At 45.4% G+C, this 20120-nt stretch overlaps 1 protein-coding gene across 1 annotated transcript; it reads right to left on the bottom strand.

Annotated features, from left to right (window-relative positions):
- Positions 1–3366: 3366 nt before the first annotated feature.
- LOC121435500 (patr class I histocompatibility antigen, A-126 alpha chain-like) lies at positions 3367–7386 on the bottom strand. Its single transcript, XM_041634884.1, has 6 exons — positions 7320–7386; positions 6827–7096; positions 6361–6636; positions 5500–5775; positions 5261–5368; positions 3367–3587 (listed from the first exon to the last, which is right to left on the bottom strand). The coding sequence occupies exons 1-6, from the start codon at positions 7384–7386 to the stop codon at positions 3544–3546; spliced, it is 1041 nt and encodes a 346-aa protein (XP_041490818.1). The 3' UTR covers positions 3367–3543.
- Between the last annotated feature and the right edge of the window lie 12734 nt (positions 7387–20120).

Here is a 20120-nt window from a genome sequence, read left to right as displayed (position 1 = left end):
TGGAACTGACTGCCCATCTCCGGGAGAAGGGAGGGCTCCTTGGGCGGGGGCGGAGACGCGGCTTTCTGGGTGTGGTCCCAGCCCAGTGACCTGGTTTCTTTCTTCAGAAATGGTTTCTCTCTCCACCTGGTACTCACCAGAGAGGGCCAGAGTTGGGGACAGGGTGGCTGCCAGCAACAGAAGAAGGACCCTTGGCACTGTGCACCCCATCCTCGGTGTTTGGAGAACTTGAAGAGATTGGGTCTTTGTTCCTCTCTGTGGAGTTTTATAGCATTGTGGGTATGTGGGGACGGATCACGATGAGTCTGAGTGGGTTCTCCGAAATTCCCACATACAGAAGAAATGAACATGTGGGTGTCCAAACATTACTGGGAAATAAAGGGTTCCCGTTTATGAATTCTTCTTTATTAAAAAAGAAAAAAATTAAGGCTAACAACAAAAACAATAACAAAACCAGACTCAGAAGACGCTCTGGCTGGCACCATTTCATTACTTTTAGCAGGGGCTGGGGTTAGGATGAGAACAGCTCTTGCAAGCCTTACTCTTGGAGTAATATAGAGAGGAGAGTGATGCCTTTGAGTTAGGGTCTGTAATAGAGGACTATAAACAGCTGTAGAAAGTGTAGAGGAAAAAAAGCATGCAGTTAAAACACCAATACACATAACATAAAAATAACAAAGTTTTAAAAAGAACAACTGGCCAGGTTGTGGTGGCACAGGCCTATAATCCCAGCACTCGGAGGCTGATGTGGGTGGATGTTGGCAGATCTCTGTGAGTTTGAGCGCAGTCTGATCCACAGGGAGAGTTTCAGGGCAGCCACGGCTACACAGAAACACCCTGTCTCAAAACACCAAAAACCCAAACTAAACCAATTCAAACCGAAGCAAAACATAAATAAATAAATAAATAAATAAATAAATGTGTCCTAGCCCCTTAAATATCCATTATTACTCCTCTCTCTATGTGACCTGACATCCTTGTGACTATTAGGTAAACCCCTTTGGAATGTACAAACAGACCCCTAGCTTCCACCAACTCAGGTCATCAGAGAGCATCTCAGGTCTAACAGATTTCCCTGCATGGATACAACCTGCCTGCCTGATGTTTCCACCATTATATTTCTAAGATGTGTTGTTTGTGCCTTGTTGTTGCTGTACTATGAAAACAATAAAACTGTTACCATTTTAGGACATGGAATTTATAGAAACTGAAATCTGTGTTCCAGGCTATTGTCACTTACATTTGACTCCAGAATAAACTACCTTTGAGTTGTGATCTCTGTTTTTATTTTTTACATTCACGGTGTATCAAGAGTATTCTGCTTACATAAGAAACATAGATGGTCATGCTTGTATCTTTCCACTGTAGTGGGAATCTAGTAGAGTCATTGTATCTAGGGTAAACATTACAATGTAATAGTTGTTTCTCACTGTTTCTAGGGTATCAGTAGAATGTATTAGTGTTGATGAATGTATCTAGAACTTGAAAAATCATAGTACAGTGATTGTTTTCTATGATTTATAATTTTTTTCTGAGGAAATTTTCAGTCCCTTGCATGACTTTGGTCACAAGACTATCTGGGTACACTTGCAGGTCTTGAATTATTTGGTATTGCAAACAGTACACAACAAAGATTAAAGTTGTGGGGGTGTGATTATTTTCTTCAGAGAATATATAGATCAAAGGGGCTTTGGTATAAGGACCTTGTTGTGCTCCAAACACAACCTTTGTGTGCAATCAATAAATTTGTTTTTAAGAGAGGTTTGAGGTTCAGTTCTCAGAATCTGTTTCCCCTGATACCAGAGAGCCTAAAATCACATTCTGGGTGACTCTTGTTCTTTGAACAGCACACACAACACAGAACATCCGACATTCTACAATGTCACAAGTAACAATAAATTCACTAAGTGTGATGGTATTCATTTCAGGAATTTAGCAGGTAATACTGATTTCCATGGTAATCTAATTGAAGCAGCACACAGGCTCTTTTATTCCATTCTCTGTTTTTTTTCTTAAAGATTTATTCATTTATTGTGTGTACAGTTTTCTGCTTGCATGCATGCCTGCAGGCCAGAAGAGAGAACCAGATTTCATTACAGGTGGTTGTGAGTCATCATGTGGTTGCTGGGAATCTAACTCAGGACCTCTAGAAGAGCAGGCAATGCTCTTAACCACTGAGCCATCTCTTCAGTCTTTTTATTTCAATCTTAATTACCAATATTAATTGAAATGTTACATATCACACAGTAAATATATGCACATATGAGGGTTATAGAATAGATAGATGCCAAGGTTAAGAAGGCTGCAGTAGTATTTTGTGATGCTTCAGAAGTGGGCTTATAGCAATGTAAATAGAGGGCTAGAGAGATGGCTCAGCTTAAGAGCATTCATTGCTTTTGTAGAGGACCTGGGTTTGATTCTCAGCACTCACATGGTGGCTCACAAGCATCTGTAACTCCAGTTCCAGTGTATCTGATGCCCTCTTCTGGCCTCTGCAGGCACCAGGGATATACCTGGTGCATGGCCATACATGCAAGCAAAATGTTCATACACAGAAAATAAAAATAACCCTTAAAGAAATGTAAAGAGTCTTTTTAATATGGTAGGGAACCCAAACAATGCACAGAAGAAGCTGATGCTCTAGAGTCAGACACTGAGCAGAAGACTGAAAAATGACTCTAGCTGCAGAGGTAAAAGGTGGGATCAGATCTAGGGAAAGGAATGGACAGATGGATGGACAGAGATCTAGATGGATGAAAGGAAGATGAGTAAATTATAATAAAACAGTCCACATCAGCATAGTCGAGCTGAAGTCCCAGGGACAGTGTGGAGTTCTCTGTCAGCCACTGGTCCACACACTGAGTGTCAAATGACAGATTGGTGTGGGGTCCATGGCATTATAGTGCTGGGTGTTCACGTATTTCTGGGATTTTGATAAAGATTGACTGGTGATGTCTCATAAGTTCTTGGGCCTGGTTCCCCTCACATGATTCTAATATACAGACATACTCCCACAGTCTCAATTCATCCCAATACATTTATAGAAGATTATATTCCCACACTTGCAACACCAGCTCTCGGAGGGAGGTGGGATGATTTCTGGGAGGAGAAGGTCAACCCAAACTGCTCTATCACTCACTTTTATCTTTCATATAAACCAAACAACAACAAACCTGAAAGAAGAAAGAAGCATCTTAAAGCAAGAAGGATTTATTTTGGTTTTGATTTAAGAAAGCTCAATCCATCCTGGGAGGAAAGGCCTGATTGGATTCATGGCAGCTGGAGCTGTGGCTGGGATGACTCACATCTCCATGCATCAGGAAGCAGAGTGTGGGGATGCTGGCTCTTATCTGGCTTTCTCCTTATCCTCCCTGTTCTTCATTCTGGGCCCCAGATCATGGGCTGGTGTCACCCACATTCAGTGCAGCTCTCCCCTCCTCAGCTAATCTTCTCTGGAAACACCCTTCACAGACAAATCCAGAATTGTAAGTCCTGGGAGATTCAAACTCCAGTCCAGCTGACACTGATGATTAGCTGTCACAGCTACATGGTGAGTTCCAGGCCAGCCTGGGGTACAGTGTGAGATCCTGCCAAAATAAAGATAAGGGGAGAGCTTGAAGATGGTTCAATAATTAAGAACATTTGTTGATCTTGCAGAGAACCAATGTTCAGTTCCCAGCATCTTCATGGTGGTTCACAACAGCTTGTAACTCCAGTTCCAGAGAATCTAATGTCTTTCTGGCCTCCCCAGGCTGGTGCACACATAATACACATAAACACAAGAGGCAAACTTACATACACAAAATAAAATAAGTAAAAAATTCTTTATAAAGGCTAATTGGCTGGAGAAATGGCTTAGTGGATGAGCTAAGATGGTTTACTGGCTGCTATGGCAGGGGACCTGGGTTCAGTTCCTAGTGCATGGGTCCAGTTCCATGGCTCACAGTCATCTCTGACTCCATTCCTAGGGATCCAACATGTTTTTCTGACGTCTGAAGTCTCCTTTATGCAGGTAATATGCATGCATACATGTACACACACATAAATAGGGAAAACATTTTTAAAGCCTTTCTCAAGGCAGGGAAGGAGGACTATCTGGGCTCTATGCTCAACTACCCAAGACAGGTCTGGGAAGAAGACTGAGTATTTTAGAAAAAGATTTGTGGTCACTGATATCCATAATCATCCACAATGAAAATCAACCTCAAATGGGAATATAATATTCCCCCCTGAGATTGTAAGTACAAGGACTGTATCTGCCCTGAGTTTTCATGTCAGCAGATACCTATTGCTTTCTCTCCCATTGATTTTAGTTACAGGTGGAAGACTTAGGAAGCATTTCACATAATGGAAGCTTCTAGCTATTTGCTATCTGAAAGTCTCCTCATTGATTCTTTTACTTTTAGGTAAAGATACTAGAATTCAAATTCTTGTCACTTATTAAACATAAAGGAATTATGTATATGATATTGGACCATTAAAGGTCATTTTATTATGGAACCAAATTTGAGTATTCACAGCTAGGAGGAGAACACACAGGCCCATCAATGTCAGGTGCCACACAGGATACACTGTTCCTGCCGCAGGACATAGGTGCTGGTCACTGTGGTTGGGACCATTTCCCTGCAGCTCCTGGAAATGCTGTGGCAATGTTAGCCCTGCTAAAAGCATTCTCTGTGGTTTCAGCTTTTCCTTAACACTGTGTGCTGAGACAATGTCCAGCATGTCGTCCTTTGACCCGTGGAACCAAGGACTCATGATGTACTCAGATGCATGAATGCTTTTGGGAAGCTGATGGTGACTTGGTCTTTGCTTCCTTTCTAGACTCTCAGGGAGTATTCCCTGAAGTATGCAGAGAGTTCAAGAGCTGAGATAGATCATCAAGGGATGGAGACAAAATGGGAAAAGTCAGACTAGACTTTTCAATCTGTAGGAAGAAAAAGATGGGGAAAGATGCAGAATGGGAAATCCTAGAATTCCTGGGTTCAGAACCTTGGGAATGTTTTTAGAATTATTATATGAAGATCTAGAGCCAAAACAGGAAATAGGAGGGAGATATGCAAGAAAACCCAAGCCCTAGCCTGGAGATGGGTCCCAACCACAATGGCATGTCCAGTCACATCAGTGTGAGATATCTGTCACCTATTTTCAAATATGTTTTAGAAAGAAAGCACAGGTCCAAACTAGATAATCACACATGTATGTATGCATCTTATAATAACGTTAAGACAAAAGCCCTCGGATAAGACACATTCCCTACCTCTGCTCTTCCTCATCACAATGGCAGCTGCAGCTCCAGTGAACACAGCTCCAAGGAGAATCAGCCCAGCAGTGATTCCCAGGATGGGGATGGTGGGTTGAGGAGGTTCTGAGAAGGGAAGGGAAAGAAAGAAAAGGAGTAGGCGCTGGCCCGCTGCTCTTAGTCATAAGCCCCCCAGGGTCTCCAGAAGGGTTCCCACTTTCTCCAGTGGTCATCTCTGTGTCCACACCGCTCCTTACCCCATTTCAGAACAAGGGGCTGGGTTAGTGCTTCATGCAGCACATGGCATGTGTATCTCTGCTCCTCTCCTGAAGGCACCACCACAGCTGCCCACTTCTGGAAGGTCCCGTCCCCTGCAGGTCTGGTCTCTACAAGATCCATGTCCTGGGTCAGGTCCACTTCATCCAGCTGCCAGATCAGGGTGATGTCTGACGGGTAGAAGCCCAGGGCCCAACACCTCAGGACGCTGTCTCCTTCAGGCCTGGGGTGATGGGTCACATGTGCCTTTGGAGGATCTGAGGGAAAGAGTTGGACAATTCAGGTATCTAAGATTCTTTCCTGAACTGCACAGTACTTATGTGACCGAACGGAGTGAACTTAGGTAGGTGGAGGAATATTACAGTAGTCTAGACTTAGGCATCTGGGATAACCTACTCCTTGGAAAGCTCTAGAATCAGGATGATTCAGACAATAAGAGTTGAGGACCCTCAAAGGAGAAAAGGAACTTCTGGTCCTGATTGTGTGAGGGCTGAGAGACTCAGCATCCCTGGAGCCAGACTCCAAAGACTTTGGGTACGGACAGAGAGCGCAGCCCAAGAGAGGCTCTCAAAGGGCTGCAGACTAGGAGCTGCTGTTGGTTATTTCAGGGATCTTCTCTCCTTCCTTCCTCAGACTGACTCGCGACCGTCCTGAGAGAAGGTGGACTCCTCGGGAGAGTCTGTCTCTGTCTGGCGTTTGATCAGGTAACCCAGGAACACTCTTCCCTCTCCAGATGCAAAGAAGAGAAACAATATCCGAACCCAGTCCATTTTCCTCCCTTCTGAGTGGACGTGAGCCCCAGTCAGAGAACAGATGGAGGAGATTCCTCACGGCCCCTGTACCTGCTCTGAGCAGAGTCTCTTTGCCAATCTCCAGGTATGTGTGGAGCGACTCCACACACTCCCCCTTCAGGTAGGTTCGCCTTTGCTCCGCCACACCAGCTTCCTCCCACTTGCGCTGCGAGATCTGAGCCGCCGAGTCACCTGCGATCCAGGAGTCCAGGTCCTGGTTTAGGGCGAGGTAATCTCGGCCGAGGTAGGCGTGCTGCTCACACCCGTGGAGGAAGAGTCCCTCTGGCCCCACCTCGCAGCCGGACACACACTGAAAGACGTGAGAGCCTGGCCCCGCCCCCGGTCTTATTTGAACCAATAACGGTACTGAAAAACCCGTCAAGGAACCCTTTGAGGTCCAGGGTTTCCGCGAACCCAGCAGCCTCTAGTCAAACCTCACACCTGAGGACCCGGGAATTCGGTGTCGTCCATGAGGATGAGGGATTGTGACCTGGGTCCCAGCCCTGGAATCTCTCACCATCCTCGCTATGGTTGTAGACGCCCATAGCCTCCCGCAGGTTCACTCGGGAATTTTTTTCAATTTCCTTGACGGTCCGGGTCTGCTGCTCCCAGTACTCTGGCCCCATCTGCTTCACCCACAGCGCGCGGGGCTCCATTCTCTGGCTTTCCTCCTGGTTGTTGTAGCACAGGAACTGTGTGTCGTCCACGAAGCCGACGAAGATGAAGGAAGGCTCTCCCAAACCAGGCTGGGACACGGCGGTGGCAAAAAACTGCAAGGAATGAAAACCTGGCGGCGGAAGGCGGTGAGATCCTGATCCTTCTCCCGGGACCTGTGCAGGTGATTTGGCCATGAGGGGAGCAGGGGGCCGGGCTCAGGATGCAGGCAAGAGAAAGGAGCGAAAGAAGCGGGAGGGTCTGGCAGGGCGATTTGGAGAAGCGGCCTCCAGGGTGCTGTCCCCGCCCGATGCCCTTGCTCTTCCTGCCAACGGTAGTTTCTGACCCGCACTCACCTGCGCGGACCTGGATCAAGGCCCAAGCTCCGATGAGCAGGAGGGCAGAAAGCGCGGAACTTCCCATCCTCGGTGTTTAGAAGGCTTACAGTGATTGAGCCTTTGTTCCTCTCTGTGGACGGTTTAGTATTGTGGGCTATGAGGAAAGACCGCGGTGACTGAACGGCTTTCTCCAGAATTCAGACATGCAGAGGGACCAAGACAGCTGACAAAAAGTGGTGAGCTGGAGAATCAACTCAAAGGAATCCCTAACCCCCGGGCTTCTTATCTCCCCAGATACCTCCTTTGCAGACCAGACCTGGGAGTGAATCCTGAGACCAGGGAATTTTACATCCTGCACCTAGTGCCAGGAGTTGTGTCTGAAATTCTCAACATTTTGTTCTCTGCATCTCTAAATGCGAGGCTCTCAGATGTTGCATGTTACATCTGCTCACATTCATCATATTAAAAATCAAAAACAGTAGGGGCTGGAGAAATGCAGAAGACGTGGTTTCCAACATCCATATTGGGCGATTTTGTTTTGTGGCAATATAAATTAAGGTTCCTAAAAATTTGACAGTCTACAAACGAGGAGTAGAGACACAACTACCTGTAAGCAACTCCACAGTTTCTGGGTTCTAACTCCCTCTCCTGGCCTCCTGACTCCTTCAAACAATTGGTGCACATACAGACAAGCAGGCACACACATATACACATGAAATAAAAATAAATAAGTCATAAATAAGTCTTTTTTTCTTGTTTTTTTGAGACAGGGTTTCTCTGTGGCTTTGGAGCCTGTCCTGGAACTAGCTCTTGTAGACCAGGCTGGCCTTGAACTCAGAGATCCACCTGCCTCTGCCTCCCAAGTACTGGGATTAAAGGCATGCATGCACCACCACCTCAGGGCCGGTCAATAAGTCTTTTTAATTGATAGGTCAGGTGTGGTGGTGTCGGCCTGTAATCTCAGCACTCGTAGGCCTTCATACATTTGAAGCCAGCATAGACGGCATGAGATCCTGTCTCCGCACAAACAAACAAAACACACAAAACAGGGCATTTAAAAAGTGAAATTGCCCTTTTTATCCTGTGAACAGTTGGTGTTAGATAATACAATTATTAATAATTCCAATTGCAATTGAGTTTTTCAGTCAGGAATCACATTAATGTGCTAACAAATCACTGTCAGGAGTGTTACAATAAATATGGCAAGTGAATTATAAAAGCATGGCAATATTCATGGATGCCATGAAAGTGTCTAGGTGACTCTGAGGGTCCCACAGAACACGCTTGAATAACTGCTGGTCTATGTCGAGCCTCTTCAGATAACTCAATTGTGTCTTTGTGGTGATGTCTCATAGAAAGCAATTTCAGAGGAAAGAGAATACTTGGCTGTGCTCTAGCTTCCCAACAAGTCCCCCTCCTGCTTTCACAGTACTGTGTCCATCATGAGCATCAGGGCAGGTGAGGAACCTAGTATAAGAGGCTGGCAGACTAGGGTGGCAGATTCTGTCAGGGCACATGGGCCTTGGGCATGCCTGCTATCAGAGTGCCACAGTACAAACCTGGGAGGCAAAGGGTTGTCCCATAATGCCTTTAGCAACCCCATTCTGTGGCAGTACAGTTCAAAGGTTTCTCAAAATCAGGTAATCTAGAAATAACAGGCAGGGACAGTATTAAGTGGAGGATTTCAGAGGAAGCTAAGGCAGAGAATGGGCTTTAGAATGAGAGGGGGGCACAGAGTGAGAGAGGTAACACCCCAGAGTCCAGTGGGGTGGTAGCCAGTTGCTCCCTAAATGTACCTAACTGCTTCTTTGGAGGACTAGTTTGGAAAAAAGGAAAAGCATTTTGAGTTGAGGTTGGAGTCTCCTGCGGTAGCTCATGCCCTAAGCTAAAACAGGTTTTTGAAGACATTGACATTTAGATCTGGTGGCTTTACATCCACATTCAGCAGGAGCTTTCTGGATAATGTCTATAAGGACACCCAAAAATAAAAATTAAAGCATGGTAGTAGTGCATGCCACGCTTTTAATCCCAGCATTTGAATTGCAGAGGCAGGCAGATCTCTGAGTTCAAGGCCAATCTGGCTCCAAAGCTACAGCTAAACCCGGTCTTGAAAAAGCAAACAAACAAACAAAAAGCAAAAGATAGAATGAGAGAGAGAGAGACAGAGAGAGGAGAGAGAGAGAGAGAGAGAGGAGAGATCAGCATATTGTAAAGTGCTGGAGCCTTGGGTAAAGGCAATGGAATCTTAAACTTCTTTAGGTATTGAATATCCTGAGGGAAATTCACACACCTTTCATGTACCTAAGGTAGAGGATTCCAGATTAACTTTTTCCCTCTAAATGCAAATGCAGAGAGAAATAGGAAGTCTGAGTGTGAGGGAATCACTGTAAACTATGGCCCAGCATCGTGGGGGAATACAAAGAATCATAGCACTTAGGGTTTGTTTAGCTGTTTTTTTTTTTTTTACAAATCAATATATTTGATTTCTGAATCCAACTGCCTTCTTCCTTTACTGACAAGATTGGCTTTATAGGATGAATAAGTGGAAACAGAAATCCAGTTGGAAGGGGGAATTTACTACAGGTTTTTTCTTTCTTCTGAATCTTGTGCGAGGTCAGGTATGAGGCTTCTAAAGGGACAGACTTACTTCCTTTTCAGAAGGGATATGGGTCTGTGGTCAGCAGCAGTCCAGCCTCATTCGCGTGTGATGCCTAGAGCTAGATGAAACTTCCTATCACATTTTTTCCTTAGGTATTAAATCCAGATAAATTTCCATAAAGGCAATAAAGAAGGAAGCTTGGGGTTTTCTCTGAAGACATGGGGATAACACTGGTGACACATACAATAAAAACACTTCCATTAATGGTGACGTTAAACTTATATAGTGAAATTCTCTCACATGAACTGGTGAGAAAGAAGGCAGAGACCCCGCGGGCCCGGGGCACTAAGAGGGCCTGATAATATGACGTGGACTCTGATAGTTGAACGGAACCAAAAATGTCAGATATTCACAATTTCTATGACCCAGGAGTAGAGAAAAGCACACCTGTGTCAATAAAATCCAGTTCTGAATCTTCTCTTTCATTTCTAAGATGTAACCAGAGATGTAGTTGGTTACCCATTCGTGTGTGTGGTTTCATCTTACTGGAGGGTCCTGATCTTTGAGGGGTGTACCCTGTAAGTGTTCTCCCCAAAGCAATAATGCTGTTTTTGTATGTAGGAGTCTATCTATAAGGCAAGATTTGATTTTTAAACATCAGTGATTTTTTAAAATTTTAATTAGATTTACCCTCACTTCATTTTATATGCGAGTGTTTTGCCTGTGTGTATGTACGTGCACCATGTGATGCTTACATACACAGAAATCAATAGGAAGCATAGGCTCCTCGGGAATGGAAATTACAGACGATCATGAACCACCATGTGGATGCTGGGAATTTAACCAGGATCCTCTATAAGCAATGAATGCTCCTAACCACTTCTCCAGCACCAAAATTTGTGTGTTTAAAAAAATTCTTTTCCTGGGGCTAAAGAGAGGGCTCAGCAGTTAAAGGCACCGGCTGCTCTTCTAGTGGTCTTGAGTTCAATTCCCAGCCACTACATGGAGGCTCACAACCATGTAATGGGATCCAGCGCCCTCTTCTGGCCTGCAGGCATGCGTGCAACAGAACACTGTATACATAATAAACAAACAAATAAACCTTTTAAAAATTGTTTTCCTTCTGGGTGGTGGTGAGTGCTTTTAAGGCCAGCACTTAAGAGACAGAGGCAGGTGGATCGCTGAGTTTGAGGACAACTTGGTCTACAGAGTGAGTTCCAGGACAGCCAGGACTACACAGAGAAACCCTGTGTCAGAAAACCAAAATAGATGGATGATGATGATGATGAAGATAGATAGATAGATAGATAGATAGATAGATAGATAGATGGATGGTAGATAGATAGTTGGTAGATAGATAGATGGTTGGTAGATGGATAGATAGATAGATAGATAGATAGATAGATAGATAGATAGATCTTTTCCAAGCCGTGGTGGTACACATCTTTAATACCATCACTCAGGAATCAGTGACAGATGGCAGATCTCTGTGAGATCGAGGCCAGTCTTGTCTACAAAGTGAGTTTTAGGACAGCCAGAGCTACACAATGAACCCTGTCTCACTCCCCCCCCCCCCCCAAACCAAAATTATTTTCACTTCTTGCTTTCCTATACACCGTTTCCAAAGAATTGTGTGGGTGCTTTATTGGGTCTCAAAGAAACCCAAGATAAGTCTCACTCAATACCTGTAGTTCCTCCCAGCCTTGACCCCCCCCCCCCCCCAGCCCTTCCAATCTAGGGTTTCACTTCCCTTCCTCAGCTTCTCTTTCCTATATAGTTCAGTCATTTCGGCTATACACTTTCTTGATGTCCTGGATCACCCTATGTCTCTTGGTCTGTGCCCCCCCCACTTCCTCTCCTGCTCTCCCCCTGTCTCCTCTCCTGGCTGGTTCAGTCTATAGGCCCCATACAGTCTGGGCCCTCTGGATGCATCTGGCTGAACTCTTCCCGGCAACCGTTGCTAGCAGCAGTCCCGTCCTCATTTTCATCCACACTTCCCTCTATTTACAGACGGAACAGTTCAGCCGGCTATGCATTTCCGGGCCTATTGCTTAATACTAGGAAATTAATTCCTGACCACAACAGAAAGGAGGAAACTTTTAGGCTCAAGTTCCTCCAGGTCCAATATAAATATGTCTGGAAAACTTGATAATCTTTTAAACAAAATCCTTGAGATAAAAAAAGCAACAAATCACAATGCAGATTTCTAACCCAGGTGTTACAGCTCACACCTCTAATTCTGAAACTGTGGAAGTCAGGCAAGAGGCATTGCTACTGTTCTAGGCCAACCTTGGGCTACACAGCAAGACCTTATTTCAAAACAGTAACAACAAATAGGCAGACGGTGGAGCCCACCCCACAGGGGGGCAGCAAGTGCTGCAGGTGGTAGGATTGGAGGAGCTGAGCTGACGTGGTTGGTGGAGCCCAGATGGCGCCATCAGGAGACCTGGACAGGGCACAGAGCTGCAGCAGTTAGTGTTTGCTTTGCCCTTGCTGGGTTTTAAGCAAACCAAAATATCAATCTTTTGCCATCTTTCCACTCCTCTTTTTTCTTTTGAAATGGAAATATTTACTTTATGCTAATCTTGGAGTATCTAAGTCCCCCACCACTTGTTTTTTGTTTGTTTGTTTTTTCTGTATTTTGTTTGTTTTTTGAAACAGAGTTTCTCTGAGTAACAGCTCTGGTTGCCCTGGATCTTGCTTTGTAGACCAGGCTGGCCTCAAACTCACTGAGATTCCCTTGTCTCTGCCTCCCAAGTGTTGGGATTAAAGACTGTACCAGTACCACCCAGCTATTGTTTTGTTTGTTTGTTTTTTTTAAAACAGGGATCACAGTTAAGAGTATGCCTTGAGCTTCAAAGGAGATTTTGGACTTAGACTTCTGAACGTTTGAGCTGTTTAGCTGTGGAAACTGGGTTTGGAGAGATGGCTCCATGTTAAGACCATTTACTGGTCCTCCAGAGGAGCTATATTGTTCCCAGCAACCATCTGCATTTTAAATAGTGACATGGATTTGAAACTTTGTGGGATCTAAGGGCAGAATATTATGGATTAAAGTGCTAGTTTGGGTGTAAAGTTGACCTGGGATGGACTTATGATTAATCTTCGTTTTAAAAATAACTTATTTAATTTTATTTAATGTGCATTAGCGTGATGGTGTCTGACTCCCTGGAACTGGACTTACTGACAGATGTGAGCTACCACGTGCATCCTGGGAACTGAACCCCAGTCTCTGGAAGGGCAATCAGTGTTCTTAAGGGCTGAGTCACCTCCCTAAGTCCCCTGATAAATCTTCTTTATCATCTCCTTTGGGTTTGGAATCACACCTCTGGGCGTACCCTTGAGGGAACTTTTAGAGCCGGGAAGGCCCACCCTGAATATGAATGGTCCTCGGACTGAATGACAATGGGAAAAGGAGAAAGTCAGCTGGGCTCTGGTGCTCTTTCTGTTTTTGCTTTGTGACCCACCCAGACGGGAACAAGTTCTCACCACCACCACTGCAAAGGTCTACTTCCCGCTGCGATGATCAGCCGTGAGCAAAATTAACCTTTCCTCCCTTACATCACTAAAATACTTGGTAACAGAGATGAGAAAAGAAATTTTATAGTAATCATTATGTGTAACAGAAACCCTCATTTGTTGTTGACAGGGATACAAACAGTACGGCCATGATGGGGGAGACATTCAGCAGTTTCTCTACAGTACATAATGGCTACTCTTAGAGGTATTTGCCCAGGGCAAGTCAAGAGGTTGCTTGACACAGTGCAGGGAGCATTTTATCTCTCTGAGTGTCTTAAAAACGTGGTTCCTGTCAAACTCAAGTCAAAGAACATTCTTAATACACTGCCCCAGTCCTCAAGTGTCAAGGCTATCAAAACCAAGGAAAGTCAGAGAAACTGAGACACCTTAAGGATCAATTGAGACCGAATGTGTGGTGCCTTATGTCACATCCTAGAAAAGACAAAGGACAATGGTGATAACTGGAGTGTAAATGAAATAGGTATAGATGAATGTGTCAATATTGCTTCATGAATTATAAATGTATGGTGATGCGAGATTTATTTTCATGTGCGTGTGTGCTTGCCTGAGTTCATGGGGAGCACACACAGGCAGTGCCCTGGAGGCCAGAAGATGCCTGAGCCACTATGTGAGCATAGTACCGAACCTGGGTCCTCTGTGAGAGCAGACAGTGCTCTTAACCACTGATCTCTATCTCCAGACTTGCAGGATGTTTTAAGCAGAGAAGCTGGAGGCTCTGTGCCTCAATTTTGCAGTTTCTTTAGAAATCTAAAAGCATTCTAAATTTTAATTTAGGATTTATTTGTGTATGTGTGTGTGTGTGTGTGTGTGTGTGTGTGTGTGTAAGAGGAGCTGGAGGTACAGGCTTGCTGTGAGTCATCTGATATGGGTGCTGAGAATCAAATTCAGGCTCTTTGCAAGATCTGTAAGTGCTCTTAACCATCTGTCCAGCCCCATACAATCTAAAATTTAAAAGATCATGTTTACAAAATAGTCTTCAGGGGCTAGAGTGTTGTTCTTTGCTTAGTCTATGCCCTGGGTTGAGTGGGTTGAATTTCCAGTTTTGTTCCTATGTGTATGTGAGCACGCCCCTCCCCCCAAGTTCCCAAACCCTCAGGGATCGAACAGAAAATGGAAAGTAATGTTGACATCAAGGGGTTGAGTAGGGAAATACTAAGAGAGACACAACAGGACTCCTTATAACCGCTCTACTTTCTTCCAACCACTGTGTAGTCCTGGTCACTCAGAGGCATCTTCATCCCCTACACCCTGGCCCAGCCTTCAGTAGGCCCTTACTGGCTGATTCCCTAACAACCCTGCTCTCCTGGTTTACACAATCTAAGAGGATAGAGCAGCAGCGCCCTCGTGTGGCCATGATATTGAAGACAGACGACCCCAGGTCTTTATCTTCCCGCGGAAACTTCCCCGTGGCCCAAAGCTTTCAGCAACCAGAGCCTCTGGCTCAGTATTCAAAACTGTGTCAGGTTCAGGGTGTGAGTGCTTCCCAAATCCTCGCAAACACAGATGCGTCCCTCCCTTGAGTGCTGGAGGACGCTGACTCGCGACAGAAGGCTGCAGGTTGACTACACAGCTCGTTCCTGCTCCCATTGTGCTGGGATTTCCCTCCTGAGAACCAGCCCAGAACTCCACAAATAAGATGGAGGAGGAGCCAGAGACACCCAGGGCTTTGTCCTGGGAAGACAGGGAGGCCCCGGAAGTGAAAAACGAGGCGTTGAGACCAGGAGAGAGTTCAAAAGGAATGAATGGTGGGCGGAAACCTGAGAGAAAGGGATACAGGAAGTCCAGACTGAAACAGCAGTGCTTCAGGGGTGGGTTCAGTTGCAGACAGGCTTAGGAGCTTCTAACTGGAGTGCCACTTTTCAGATGGAAATGACCATTGGAATGTCAGGTTCTGAGAGGGGGAGAGGTAGGAGAACAGAGGGCAAGAGATATCAAAACATTTTAAACAATTTCTTTTTCATTGTGTTTTATGTGTGTGGGTATATATTTCGCCTAAATGACTACTTGCACGGTTGGGACTCTCAGAGGCCAGAAGAAGGAGTCTGATCCCCTGGAACTAACTGGAACCACCCAGGGATGGGATCTCATCTAAGCGGAAGTATCTGACATTCCAAACAGCACAGCCATTAGATAAGATTAAGCAAGAGCAGCAGATGTCCTTGAAACCAGCCTGCACCAATTCCCTTCTTCCAAGACAACCCACGACAAATGTCAGTCAATCAGGGTCTTGAACCCTGAAAATTCCCTCACCCCCAATCTCTACTATGATAAAGAAAATTCCTATCCTGCCCAGGCTGGGCACTCTCTGTTTCTACCGCTGGGTTGGACACAGGAAGGGTTCAATCCTGAGCTTGAATGAATAAAGCTCTTTGCTTTTTAATATGAATCAGATTCTTTGGTGGCGATCTGAGAAGGACACTTTTCTGCTTCAATGTTGGTTCGTCAAGGGGGCAGGGCAGATAAAGGTATAGATCTGCAAATCCCACCAGGACAGTTTCTGCCTTTTAAAGGTAGACCGCCTGCATGATCTGGTTTTTCTACACCCTTGTATACTTACTTAGGTAGCCAGCCTGGAGTTTGGATAGAGTTTATGTTCCAATTTTTGTTTGTGGTACTGGGTAAGGAACCCAGGGCTTTGTCTATGTTAGGCAAACACTCTGCACTGAGAGCATCAGCTGCTATGTTCAGATTTTGGATCTCGGTCCTTCTGTGCTTGCCTGTGATCTAAATACTGTCAACATTAGAGCCACTGGGGCTGCAGTAATTTGCTTAGAAATTTGTAAACACACAAAGGTACTTTCTTAAAGTTTCTTTTGCTAGGCCTGGCGGCGGTGGTGCACACCTTTAATCCCCGCAGAGGAAGGCAGGCAGGCGGGTCTCTGTGAGTTCAAGGCCAGCCTGATCTACAAGAGCTAGTTCCAGGATAGGATCCAAAGCTACAGAGGAACCCTGTCTTGAAAACAAACAAAATTTAGTTAGAGTGGAAAGGATTTATTTGGCTTACACTTTCAGATCAATGTTCATCACTGAAGAAAGTTAGGACAGGAACTCAAACAGGGCAGTAACCTGGAGGCAGGATCTGATGCAGAGGCCATGAGATGATGCTTACTGGCTTGCTCCTCATGACTTGCTCAGCCCCCTTATAGAACCCAGGATCAGCAGCCGAGGGAGGGCAGCACCCACAATGAGCTGGCACTGGAGAGTGGATCAGAGGTTGAGAGCAGTTGTGTGTCTTCTGTGTTCTCGTTTTTTGTTTTGTTTTTACTGTGTAGTCCTGGCCGGGCTGGAACTCACTTCCACCTGCCTAGTACTGGAATTACCAAAATTGAGACACGCTTTCAGGAATTTTGGGAACTGGGATTTCCTAGCCTATGAGGTAGGTGAGACAGTGTAGACCGGCCGGAGGCGGGGCAAGAAGGCTTGGTATTGTGATAAATTTCTGACCTCGGCGGGCAGCCACCGGGGTGGGTTACCTGCAGAGCAGAAGCAGAGTGACTACAAGTCAAAGCGTGGCCACTGCGTAACGGATCCCTGACTTGGGGCAGAAGAGCCGTCCTTAGTTCGTGCCACTGTGTTCCGGTCAGGGCTCCAAAGCAAACGGCCCTTCAGGGAGCTGCGGTCTAGGGAAGGGGAGGGGGAGGCGGGGGTGGGGGGTGGAGTTCTAGGCGTGGTTGTGCTCGGTTAGGGGCCACCACTTGGAGGTCGAGCACTGGGGAAGACTGCACGCCAATCAAGCGACTGCAGGACTGATGGGCCCGATGAGAACGTGAGAGCCCTGGGCTGAGCCACGAGGGGACCGACCGCTAGCTGGTAGAAGCCTCCCTGCCTGGCAAGACCGTGGAAAAGTTCACTCGGCTGAACCCCAAGGTTTTCTCGACTGGGGTTGGGCACATCCAGCAAAGCCTACATTGCGCGGGCGTTTCTCAGGTTGTGTGTGTGTGTGTGTGTGTGTGTGTGTGTGTGAGAGAGAGAGAGAGAGAGAGAGAGAGAGAGAGAGAGAGAGAGGCGGGGGGGGGGGGGCTGGGTAAGGGGCTCTGATTTAGAGAAAGAGACTGAGAGACGGGATGTTTTGCTTCAAGGCTGCCTAATCGGCCGCCCGAGCGCAAGGATTACGAGTGTGTGCTATGTGGACCAGCCTGACCCCTCAGATTTGTGGAAACTGTGAATAAATTTTAGTTGGAGGAGTGGATTCGGGATTGAGAGGTGCCCGCGCATTCTCTCCAGAAATTTACCCTATGGAAGGGCGGGGCCAGGACAGGACACAAGTGAACCCACTTCCTACTAACAGCCAAGTCTTATTCAGTCTTCTTTCATACTCAAGGTTCCTGGACCAGAAAAGTACAAAAGGAGGTAAACGAGGAAGGAGATGGGTGGAGGTAAGCAATACCTGTGAGTCTTCTCAAGTAGCCTAAATCCGTATCAAGGACGGCTCCCCGTTATCCTGTGTTCCTTTTTTTTTGAGACTTATGTAGCCCAAACTGTCTCAGAAGACTGCTTTCTACTATCGTGTGTGTGTGTGTGTGTGTGTGTTGCTTTTTGAGACTTATTTTATAGCCCTGGCTGTCCCTGTTTTAGTTTACCAGGAGCTTGGGTAATGAGTCTAGGTCACAGACTGGAGAGATGGCTCAGAGGTTAAGATTACTGGCTGGTCTTCCAGAGGTCCTGAGTTCAATTCCCAGAAACCACATGGTAACTCTGTATCTACAGTGAGATCTAGTGCCCTCCTCCGGCATGCAAGCAAAACACTATATACATAACAAGTAAATCTTTAAAAAAAAAAATAGGCTGGGTCACCAAGCTCCAACATTTTCCTGCAATTGTGGAAATTTGATGAAAACAGAGGTCTTCCTTGCTATAAACTAAGGACAGGTCCATTAATACTAGTATAGAGCTGTTTGGAATTTAATGGCTGAAAAGTGGGAGAGGAAGCTTGGTCAGTACCTCTCAAGCATCAGCCTTGAGTGGTCTTTTTTATTTATTTATTTATTTATTTATTTTTATCTTTTTTGGATTTTCAAGACAGGGTTTCTCTGTAGTTTTGGGTGCCTGTCCTGGAACTAGCTCTTGTAGACCAGGCTGGTCTCGAACTCACAGAGATCCGCCTGCCTCTGCCTCCCGAGTGCTGGGATTAAAGGCGTGCGCCACCACCGCCCGGCTTGCTTTGTTTTTATTTTTATTTATTTTTATCTTTTTTGGATAACCTTGAGTGGTCTTAAGAGAAAGAAGGAAGATGAAAGGTGAGAGAGAAGGAAGAAAATCAACTTCAGATCCAGCTTTCCTGGCAACTTCTTGGGGATCCAGTTAGCAATTCCTCTAATGCCTTGTTCCTGCCTGGTGTTTTCACTTAACCAAAGAAGTGGGCAGCAAGGAAAGGGCCGCTTGTTTTTATCCCTTTATGCTTTCTTTAGCATCTAGAGAGAGGAGGAATAGGTGAGTGGCTGTCCATAGGAAGAGGCCTTTTTTTTTTTCTTCAATGAGTGTAAAATTTCCCAAGTGAACAGGGAACTTAAATGCTGTTGGATTATTATCACTGTTCTATACAGGGATCTGGTCGTAGAAGCCATGGCTGACTCATGATGCCAACACTTAAGATGGTTCGAAATAATGGGAAAGTCTTAACATTCATTCAGTTTGTTTTGCGGGGTTTGATTTAACTTGTACTAGGCTAACAGTATTGGTACATAAGGGTACTCTGAGGTTCTCTGCATGCTGGATAGTGGTCACAGGCTGCAGTTTCCAAACAGCCAGCAGATTAGGAGGGGAAAGGAAACACTCTACAGTGTGCTATGTACTAAGCTATGAGGTTCTGTAGGCAAGGTGCACTATTTGCATTTCTGACCTAATAATATATATTTTTTTAAATATTTATTTGTTTATTATGTATACAACATTCTGTCTGTGTGTATGCCTGCAGGCCAGAAGAGGGCACCAGACCCCATTACAGATGGTTGTGAGCCACCATGTGGTTGCTGGGAATTGAACTCAGGACCTTTGGAAGAGCAGGCAATGCTCTTAACCTCTGAGCCATCTCTCCAGCCCCGACCTAATCATATTTTTAGCTTAAGTCATCAGGGGATAGATCAGTTATGAACAATGTAAATAATGGATCTATATATTAAAACTCTAAGTCACAGAGCTTGGGGTGTGTGCAATGATCAGTGGTACAGCACTTGTTTTGCATGGACCAGACCCTGGGTCTGAGCCCCGGGGGACCACACACATATTCAGGTAACAGAATCTATGTTTCAATCTTTGATCCTGTAAGAGGTATTGACTTTTATGTTTCCAGTGAAATCAAGTCAGGGAGGATGAAGAGATAGACTCAGTAGTTTGTGATAATTTCTTGTATGTGCTTTTCAGTAGCACTGCCCTAGAACTAAAGAACTCATTCTCCCATCGGTCAAATATCCTTGAGTGAATGACTTAATGCCCCTCCACTTGAGGTTTGGGAAGATGGAACCATTATCAGCTACATTAAATTGTCCTGTTGAGAAGGCTCCATCCCAGTAGAGGAAGTTAGTGGCTGTGTGCTAAGGAAGCACTTGCTTCTTATCCTTTTGCTGATATTGTATATTTTCCTCCTAACTTCAGGTTTCTAGAAGTGGGAACCAACAAATAGTGGCTAGAAGCAGTCTGGAGTAGACATCAAAGACTTAGTACCAGCCTGGCATCATCAAACA

Source organism: Microtus oregoni, unplaced genomic scaffold (assembly GCF_018167655.1).
Source record: "Microtus oregoni isolate MIOR12 unplaced genomic scaffold, Mior012 000046F_ref0000063, whole genome shotgun sequence".
NCBI classification, from domain to species: domain Eukaryota; kingdom Metazoa; phylum Chordata; class Mammalia; order Rodentia; family Cricetidae; genus Microtus; species Microtus oregoni.
Note: the sequence above shows the minus strand (reverse complement) of the source record. Positions and strands in the feature narration are given on the sequence as shown.

Coding starts and splice junctions, on each gene's coding strand:
- LOC121435500 (XM_041634884.1), bottom strand. CDS start 7,386: ATGGGAAGTTCCGCGCTTTCTGCCCTCCTGCTCATCGGAGCTTGGGCC. Junction 5,776..6,360: donor AGAGACTCTGCTCAGAGCAG/GTACAGGGGCCG, acceptor TCTTTCCCTCAG/ATCCTCCAAAGGCACATGTG. Junction 5,369..5,499: donor GCCCCTTGTTCTGAAATGGG/GTAAGGAGCGGT, acceptor TTCCCTTCTCAG/AACCTCCTCAACCCACCATC.